A 9,970-nucleotide genomic window follows, 5' to 3' on the forward strand; every position below is an offset into this window, starting at 1 on the left:
AAGCGAACTAAACCTTTACGAGGCCAATCTGAAGCTTTATGGTGTTCAGTTAAGAAACCATCTTTGCCTATGTCAAAGAATGCTTTATCCTACTTTATCAGACTGTTAATACGAGAAGCTCATTCACATCTGAGTGAGGAAGACCAAGCATTGCTTAAGGTGAGGACACACGAAGTTAGAGCTGTCGCAACTTCCGTGGCCTTTAAGCAAAATAGATCTCTGCGAAGTATAATGGACGCAACCTATTGGAGAAGCAAGTCAGTGTTTGCGTCTTTTTATCTAAAGGATGTCCAGTCTCTTTACGAGGACTGCTACACACTGGGACCATTCGTAGCAGCGAGTGCAGTAGTGGGTGAGGGCTCAACCACTACAATTCCCTAATTCCATACCCTTTTAATCTTTCTCTTGAAATGTTTTTATTGTTGTTTTTTTGGGTTGTCCGGAAGGCTAAGAAGCCTTTCGCATCCTGGTTGATTTGGCGGGTGGTCAAAGTCATTTCTTGAGAGCGCCTAGATTAGGGGTTTGATGAGGTCCTGTTGTATGGGTTGCAACCCTTGATACTTCAGATCCTAGGGGTCGATCAGCATCCTAAGAGGATCGCGAGGCTCCGTAAGGAAGACGTACTTAAAAGGCAGAGTAATTGTTCAAGTCGACTTCCTTACCAGGTACCTATTTATTTTGTTTTTGTTATTTTGATAACTTCTAAAATGAAATAAAAAACTCTTAGCTCATAAAAGTGTAAACATATATTACTGGTCTCTACCCACCATCCTGGGTGTGAATCAGCTATATAATCACCGGCTAAGTTAAATATTGAAAAATGTTATTTTGATTATAAAATAAATTTTTGAATATACTTACCCGGTGATTATAAATTAAATGACCCTCCCTTCCTCCCCAATAGAGACGCAGTGGGACGAGGAGAAAATTGAGTCTTTGTTTACATTGAGAGCTGGGTATCTGGTCGACAGATGGCGCTGTTGGGCACACCCGCAACCTGTGTAGCGATCGCTGGCGAGTTTTTCCGTAGAGTTGTCTGTCGAGCAACAGAGTTGCAGCTATATAATCACCGGGTAAGTATATTCAAAAATTTCTTTTATAATCAAAATAACATATTTCAACTGCCAAGAGTGGCAGATAGTATCTTTTAACAGAATATGAAGTACTGTAGGGAAATTCATTCTAATTTTGTGATATTTGTGAATGAATGGCGAGCGATTGTGACGCAGTTCCAATAGGCCCTGCTGCTTCCTCCGGTGCCTTGGATGACCACGGAGGTAGCAGCAGTAGGGGATTCAGCATTATGAAGCTTCATCTGTGGTGGATAATGTGGGAGGGTGGGCTGTGCCACCCTAGCAGTACCAGCCGAACTCGGTTGAGTCCCTTGTCAGGCTGGGAGGAGCGTAGAGAGGAGACATCCCCTTTTTTGTTTCATTTGTTTGATGTCGGCTACCCCCCAAAATTGGGGGAAGTGCCTTGGTATATGTATGTATGTATGTTTGGATTTTTAAGATATACTTTGAAGGAAAGATTGTGCTTTTTTAGCCACATTATTGTACAGTGTTGTGCCTTATGATTTTTTTTTTTTTATGTAACACCACTTGTGCAGTTATTTTTTTTGTTCTATGAGAATCATTAATTGTTATAGGATAAATATTTGTTATCTACTGCTATGGGAATCATTTACTATCATGGGATAAATATCTATTACCCACTGCTATGGGAATCCTTTACTGTCATAGAATATATATTCATTATTTGCTACTTTGGGAATCCTTTACTGCCATAGGATAAATATTTATTATCTGCTACTTTGGGAATCCTCTACTGTCATAGGATATATATTTATTATCTACTACTATAGGAGTCATTTACTGTCATAGGGTAAATATTTATTACCCACTACTATGGGAATCATTTACTGTAATAAGATAAATATCTATGACCTTCTACTATGGGAATCCTTTACTGTCGTAGGATAAATATTTATTATCTGCTACTTTGGGAATCCTTTACTGCCATAGGATAAATATGTATTACCTACTACCAAAGTTTCTACAAAGGTAGTAAAGCATGTGTTAGGATAGGAAATGAAGTGAGCGATTAGTTTCTGGTAACTTGTGAATTGATGGAGTGGTGAAAGAGGTGAATGTTCGAGTGCTTGGACGAGGATTGAAACTGGTAGACGAGAATGACCATGAATAGGAGGTAAATCAGTTGTTGTTTGCGGATGATACTGTACTGGTTGCAGACGCAGAAGAGAAGCTTGGCCGATTAGTGACAGAATTTGGAAGAGTGTGTGAGAGAAGGAAGTTGAGAGTTAATGTGGGTAAGAGTAAAGTTATGAGATGTACAAGAAGGGAAGGTGGTGCGAGGTTGAATGTCATGTTGAATGGAGAGTTACTTGAGGAGGTGGATCAGTTTAAGTACTTGGGGTCTGTTGTTGCAGCCAATGGTGGAGTGGAAGCAAATGTATCTCTGAGAGTGAATAAAAGATGCAAAGTGTTGGGGGCAGTGAAGGGAGTAGTAAAAAATAGAGGGTTGGGCATGAATGTAAAGAGAGTTCTGTATGAGAAAGTGATTGTACCAACTGTGATGTATGGATCAGAGTTGTTCATTTACTGTTATAGGGTAAATATCTATTACCTTCTGCTATGGGAATCCTTTACTGGCATAGGAAAATATTTATTACCTGCTTGTAAGGGAGTCATTTACTGTCATAGGGTAAATATCTATTACCTACTTCTATGGCAATCATTTACTGGCATAGGGTAAATATATTTTACCTTCTACTGCATGGCTGACACTTTTGTTGACAGTATGATACAAGGTAATTCTTTAGATGTAGGATGGCTTTAAAATTTTACAATGAAAGGTTTTAAACATTGTTTGGTTTAGAATATATAGGTAAATGAGGTATCGTAATTATTAATTACAACATTTCTTGAAATTAATAATTTTCATGCTATTTTTTATGCAGTTGTATGTAATAGAGGTTAAACATTTTTATAGGAATTATTGTTTTGTAATTCTAAAATTTTATTATAAACATATTTATTTTCTTTCCCTTTTTACTTGATTAGAAAATTATATGTACTAGTTAGCTTAAGTGAATTATTAATGTAATTTGATTAAGGATTTGCAATTAGCCGTTATGATTAATTCTATTTCAGACAAAGGGAAATCTAAGAGCCCCAGTAAGAAAGGACGTTCGGGGAAAATTGGAAGGCCTCGGAAAACGAGCAGCCTTACTGTTAAATCTGGCAAAGTTGTCGTGAAGCAGGTTCAGGAAGTGACGGAAGAGTCAAATGACGAGGAGGAAGTCGATGTGAAAGAGGAAGAATTGACTGTTGTTGTCATTGAGGATTCCTCTTTAGATAACTTTCAAGAGAACACTACCTATATGTGCTCCATCTGCGACAAAGTATTTGAAACCAGGGAATGCTTGACTGCACACATGGAGATTCATAGTTTGGAAGAAGATTGGCATAGTTGTAATATTTGTGATAAAAGTTTTCTCACAGCAGAAAGTTTAGCTAAGCATAAAAAACTCCATAAAGGGACCAAAAAAATGAAGGCAAATTGTACAGCATTTGATGTAACTCATATTAAACAGTTCAAATGTAAACAATGTAGTAAAGTGTTTACAACTAAAAGTAAAGCAAAAGATCACGAGAGAACGCACACGGGGGAAAAGCCATTTGAATGCGACATCTGTGGCACATGTTTCCGTCAAAAGAGTAACTTATCCTCTCATAAAAGAGTCACACATTTGCAAGAAAAAAGATATAAGTGTCAAATATGTGGGAAAGCCTTTAAGTGGAAAAGACTTTTGAATGGGCACACTATGAGCGTACACACTGGTGAGCGACCTTACCGATGTGAGTTTTGCGATGCTGGCTTTGTCTATCAGCAACACTATAAGAAACACATGCGAATTCATACGGGTGAAAAACCATTCAAGTGCGAAATATGCGGTAAAGCTTTTAACTCTTCCAACAATTGTCGAGCGCACATGTACACTCACTCGGACAAGAAACCCTATGAATGTAGCATTTGTGGAGCAGGTTATATGCGAAAGCCATTTGTACTTACCCATATTAAGCAACATACTCATCTTGATGGTGATATTGATGCTTATGTCAAAGCCAACTCTCCTTCAGCAGCTGTTGCATCGGTTGTTGGTGAAAACAATGAAGGTGGTAGAACAGGGGATTCGTCGGGTTTACATAAGAAAAAAACAAAAAATGAATCTCAGAATCAAACTGTCCATTTGGCTCAAGGTCAACAAACAACCCAGGGTAACATGGAGGAATGTGTACCACATTTCATAATATCTGAACCAGTTGTTAACAGAGAGCAAACTCAAACAGGTGAAACGATGAACTATGTGTTTGGGAGTTTTCAGTCCCAACCCCCTATGACACATTACTCTTCCCTTAATTTGGGACAGTGGTGATTGTCCACTGTTGTTATATTGTTCATATGTAAAAAGCTGTATATATATACTGTACATATTTGTGTGACCTAATTATAATGAATGTGTATATTTTACCAAATATTTATACGCAGCCTTGATTGAAAGTACTTTGCAGTATTTTGAAATATGTATATGTAACTGGTCTTTATTTTATGTACTTAGAGTTTTTCATCGTAGTACTGCACTGTATGTTTATATGCAGCTGCAAGCAATTTTTTTAATACAAAAAAACTAGACCATTGATCCTCATTTCAAACAAACTCATCACAAAATATAAAAATATTTTTATTGGTTCCTCCTTGTGTTTGCTTATGAATCGACTTTATCTTTCTCCTTTCATGGCAGTCAATTTATGCTGCTTGCTGTTTGTTTATTAGTAAACTGTGACACTGATATTCTTGAGCATCTAAGTGGGAACCTATGAGATTTTATAAGTTAAATTATTCCAAGTGGCAGACTCTACCTCCTTTTATGATAATGATAACATCATTATGAAGTGCCCTTTTGTTATTAACATTTTTTTATGTTCTGGATTATTTTAAGAATTTCCACCAGGTTTGCATTCATTTAGTCTTATTATAACTTGTAATGAATTTTCTCTGTACAACAACTGCCTCAGAGGGGTGTATCCTAAAAAAAGTTATTTAACTTTTTGCCAAGTGTTACGTGCCAACATTAAAGAAAATTTTCCATTTTGTTTCAGAAATTGGGCTGTTTGAATTTATGGAATTTTAGGAATTTAGATATTGTATATCAGATCCTTCACTGTACTCTATTTAAGAAAGTGAAGTAAGTTAGCTCTGAGATGTACATTGTTATTTGAGTGAGATATGATTATTTTGTAGTATTTAGAGATGGTACTTTATATGTATAAAGAGAACTGTAATGTCTAATCATGCTGTAATTATGAGTGATGGTAAAAGAAGAAAACCTTTTTTTGTGTGTGAAATTGTATCACACAGCCAAACATTGGTAGGAAAGCCGGGCAGTTATTGTCAAAACGAGAGCTTTTCTGTTTTATCTGTGTGCTAGATTTTTAATAAAATTAAAATATTTATTTTGACACAGCCACCCTCTGACACTTCCCATGCCATTTTTTTTATTCTTACTCTTCTTAGCATAGCATGGCAAACTTGTGTAAAAGTATAACATGTATAATGATATATTTCTGGTGTAAATTTTGAGGTGGTTATGGAACCAAACTAATGTAAGAGCATTACAGAGGAACAGTACAATTGTGTTTATATGCATCCACCGGAAATAGATTAATCTCAGATATAGGTAGCTCGCAAGTATAGTTGTTAGGAGACGTTCCTCCTTACAAAGAAGTTTAGCATGTTATTTGTTTCTACATAAACACAAATTATCGTCCTTTAATGTGAATACAAGTGTGACCAGGGAAATTCGAAAAATCGTTAGAATTTGATAAAATTCTTATAGCTATCCATTTTTTTGAATCTGCTGCCATAGAGGTTTCTTGTATGGCCATCCTCCAGATGGCATCCTGAATCAACAAGTGGTATGGTGCAGTTGCCTTCTTCTCCACTACTGTACTCAAGATTTGACAAATCCTGTGATGCTGTTGAATTACAGCCAGCTGGTTCCATGTGATGCAAAGACGGTGTCCTTTATGGCACATCAGTTGGCTAATTAATGGGCCAACTGGGTCCTGAATAGGAGGAATGCAGTTGCATCCCATATCGGGCAAGTTGGACAAGAGGTGACATCAGTTTTGAGAAATGGGTATCTATTTTCTCAGTTGGGCAATCAGCAGTGCAATGGTAGAAAATTGGAGGAAAGCTAGCTATAATTAATTCCCTTAAGTATCGTGTAGTTAAACTTCAGGGGACCATTTGCGACAGCGGCATCAGAATCGGCTTTAAAGAAAGCTCTGGCTGCCTCCAAAGTTCAATCTAAATCTCCAGTTGCCTCTTTGAGAAAAGGTGCAGACAGTGCTCCACCCTTTTGTACCCAACCTGACCTGTTCGGGAGGAGAGGTAGAGGTAAAATTGGAGGAAGGAAATGCTGAAGTCGGCAGTTCCTTTCTTGTAGCTGTTGCAATATTGACGATGCGTGTCGTGCCATTACACAATGTGGCAGTATTATTGAGTGGAGCAGTGGTTTGTAGAAGTCCTTTGGGATGGATATCACCTATCTTTCAAAGATCTTCAACCTTCCATCACTTGCACTCTGAAATTGCTAGAAGCTCTGTCCTTGGTGGCAGAGGTGACAGCGACGGAGGAGAATAATTTGCTGTGAGTTTTTCAAGACGATTCTCCAGGGTTATACAGTCTTCTCTTCATGGTGGTAAAGTTGACTGGAGGCTGGAGATTGGTTATCCACCTCTCTCTTCTGAACAAGTTGTTTGACAAACGAAGTTTAGAACGGAAATGGTACGGTCTGTGCTGTTATCCATCAGAGAGGGAGACTTCATGTTTTTGTTGGGCCTGAAGGAAGCGTACGTTGAAATACCGATACATCGGTTCTCTTTCAATGGTACAGTGTATAGTTCGAGGTTCTGTGCTTCATGCTATGTATGGCTTCCTAGGTATTCACTCGGGTGTTCACATTGGTAGCAACTTCTGCCCACTCGCAAGGGTTACGTTTGTTGATGTATCTTGATGATTGGCTGATCATAGTCTCATCAGTGAGGCAGATGCAGTAGGACTGATTACAGTATCATATTTATATTGACACGTACCTAACTTAAATCCTGTGGAGTCATCGTCTTTGCCCATCTACAGGACCAGATGCCTGAAAATTCCTGAGGAAATTGATTCAGCCTGAATTTTGGTCGATAGGGACAAATTTTTATAAATAATTTGTATTTTTATTAAGTATACAAACCTGAGTCCTTTAATACACACTTCTCTCCACAACCATCCTGCAAGTCCCAGGCACACATGTTAAAAGTGTTAGTCTTGCGCAGAATGGTAGGTGAGTGGGGCTTTTCCTCCACTCCTCGGTAGTTATAACAGCATTGTAGAATTTTAGTTGCCATTCCAGCTTTGCTGGGGTCTTTCTCATACTCCTGTTAAGGGACTAGCTTGTATAGTTAGGAAAAATACAAATGATTAAAAATTTGTTATTTTACAACTCACAAAATGTATTCCAAAGACCACCTGACTGTAATTTTACATTTGTCTTTTCTAGTTTTGTAATTGTTAGACAAAACATAATTGAATGTATGGGACCATCATTATGATATATTATATATATAGCATCTGAAATATAATTAACATTTACAAATTGCTTCTCTCTAAATTATAAGATTATATAATAAATAAGTTTAGGTTCAAGAAGACTGCCTGAGTACCTTGTGTATAGTTTAGAAAATATATTTTTAGGATTTAGCTGCTGCAGAAATATTAACCTGAGTCATTAGTTTTATGGTTTTTGGTCAGCTGTATCCATAAGCCACTCAAACATTGGAGATATTTGATCATCAAATATTTAAAGAGATGAAACATCAGTTTGTTCTAATACAAACCATCATCTTCAGAATTGGTTTTGGCTCCATCCAAACTGATAGCGAAGAAACTTTATATCTTCTTTGCTTCTGGTGTTTCTTTGGTTGCTGTCTCCCTCATACTCCTTTAGAGTTGAGTCCCCTTGAGGAATGTGTGTTGGGAGGATTCATCGGGCAAAGCCGAATATCACTTTCCCCCTGTGAAGGTTGTTCAATACTTTTCTGCCTTTTTCTCACCTTTTGATGAAGATGATCTGGACCTAAGGAAGTTTTGGCCTCACTTGAACATTGCTGGTGACCTGTTAGTGGGAATGCTTTTGAAAATTTTGTCCAGGACTTGTAAATCTTCCTCTGAACTTTCCCTGTTTACATATGAGAGAGGTTGCAGTACAGGGAACCAGCTCAGTCTCATACTAGATTGAGCAGTCACTATTCATCATCATATCTCATCATGCCAATATTGTATTCACTGCATAGTGTCCTGATTACATTCGTAGAGGTACAGATCTGTACAGATTGGCCCCTATTCTTATAAATTATGTGGTCCATTGTCTGGAAGGGATAACCACATGGGCACTCAGCAGAGGGGGCCAAGACTCTACTTAATAAGATTTTTGGTCAGGATAAAGGTCACTTCCCTACCCTTCTTTGATCTTGATCCTCTAGATACCCCTTGCACCTTTATAAATATACTTCAGTTATGAAGGGAGAGGTATTGGCACGTGACTGGGTTCCATCACACTTGTGCGGTAGAGAACCATGGGTGAAAGGAACCAGCAGTCTTTGTCCTCGCTTTTACCAGCGACAAGACATTCCTTCACATGAGAGTGTTTGGGAATACAGTCCACAGTCTCTTCATGATGAGTCACATCACTATTGCTCGCCTTGTAATCGATCTTCTTGGAACTCATGGTTTACTAGTAGATGCTCCCACATGGTCAAATGTGGCTAGTTCATACACTTGGAACTTCATTGCAATGACCAAAATGGTCCTTCACCTTCTGATGATGGGTAAGTATGGGATGCACTTGCACGCTTCCCAATACTGTACTGCCCCTCATTAACACACCCCAGAGACTAAGATATGCTCTACATCGTCAGTATCCTGGGGGGAGTGAGAGCCAAAGGCAGTTATGTTTCCAAAAAGGGAAGCACATAGTCAATCTTACTCCCTTCAGGGTGCACTGCCATTTCCATTCTTGATCTGAATCATTATGAGTGTGACTGGACATCAGGTGCAAGGTAAGCTTGGTAACTAAGCTACCTTTCTTTGCAGACTAGATTTGTTAAGTATCTCCCTCATCCATGTACAGGTATTCTTGATATGTGACCAACCTAACGCTTTTGCCATCCTTAAGGACAGATTGTTAGGAGGTTGGCAGAGTCATTACTTGTGCTCCTTTTTAGGACCAGGTGCTCTGATATTTTCCGGGATATTGATCCAGGCAGAATATTGTTAATAGAAGTTCATCCCTTCTCAGGATAAATCTCTTTGGGGATGAGGGTTTGTATTTGCAAAGGATCAAATTACAAATTTTTAAATTTTTATTTTTTCCTAACTATATAAACTTGAATCCTTCAAGTTACACTTCCACCACAACCACTCTGCAAGTTCTTGGCCTAAAGTGAAAAGTGTTACTCTTACTGACTGACAGGTGGGAGGGGCTTCCCCTCCACCTTTCCGTAGTTACAACTACCTATTTTAAAATTAATGGCCATACCAGCTTTGCTCAAGTCATACTCTATTAAAAGATAATAGTTTGTATAGTTAGGAAAAATGTAAATTGCTTATTAAAATTTTACTATAATTCTTATTTTTCACAAGATGCTTTGTATGATTTATACATTATTACAGTAGTAAATGGTCTGTTGTAACTGGGAATTTAGATGATTTTATTTAAATTACATAATTTTATAGTTGCCGATAAGGTATTCTTAAGTACAGTATATATAATCAAATCTTGAGTATCACTGAGATTAGGTGATGTAAAATCTTGATGGGTGACTTTTACATTGATATA

At 37.8% G+C, this 9,970-nt stretch overlaps 1 protein-coding gene across 1 annotated transcript in view; it reads left to right on the plus strand.

The window, feature by feature from the left end:
• LOC137638742 (zinc finger protein 227-like) overlaps window positions 1-5,715 on the plus strand; it is a 48,976-nt gene extending 43,261 nt beyond the window's left edge. Inside the window, exon 5 of the mRNA XM_068371084.1 lies at window positions 3,174-5,715. Within this exon, the coding sequence (XP_068227185.1) occupies window positions 3,174-4,459 (1,286 nt within the window). The 3' untranslated portion in view covers window positions 4,460-5,715. The remainder of the gene's footprint in view (window positions 1-3,173) is intronic.
• The last annotated feature ends 4,255 nt before the right edge of the window (window positions 5,716-9,970 follow it).

This window comes from Palaemon carinicauda, chromosome 3, assembly GCF_036898095.1.
Source record: "Palaemon carinicauda isolate YSFRI2023 chromosome 3, ASM3689809v2, whole genome shotgun sequence".
Lineage (NCBI taxonomy): Eukaryota > Metazoa > Arthropoda > Malacostraca > Decapoda > Palaemonidae > Palaemon > Palaemon carinicauda.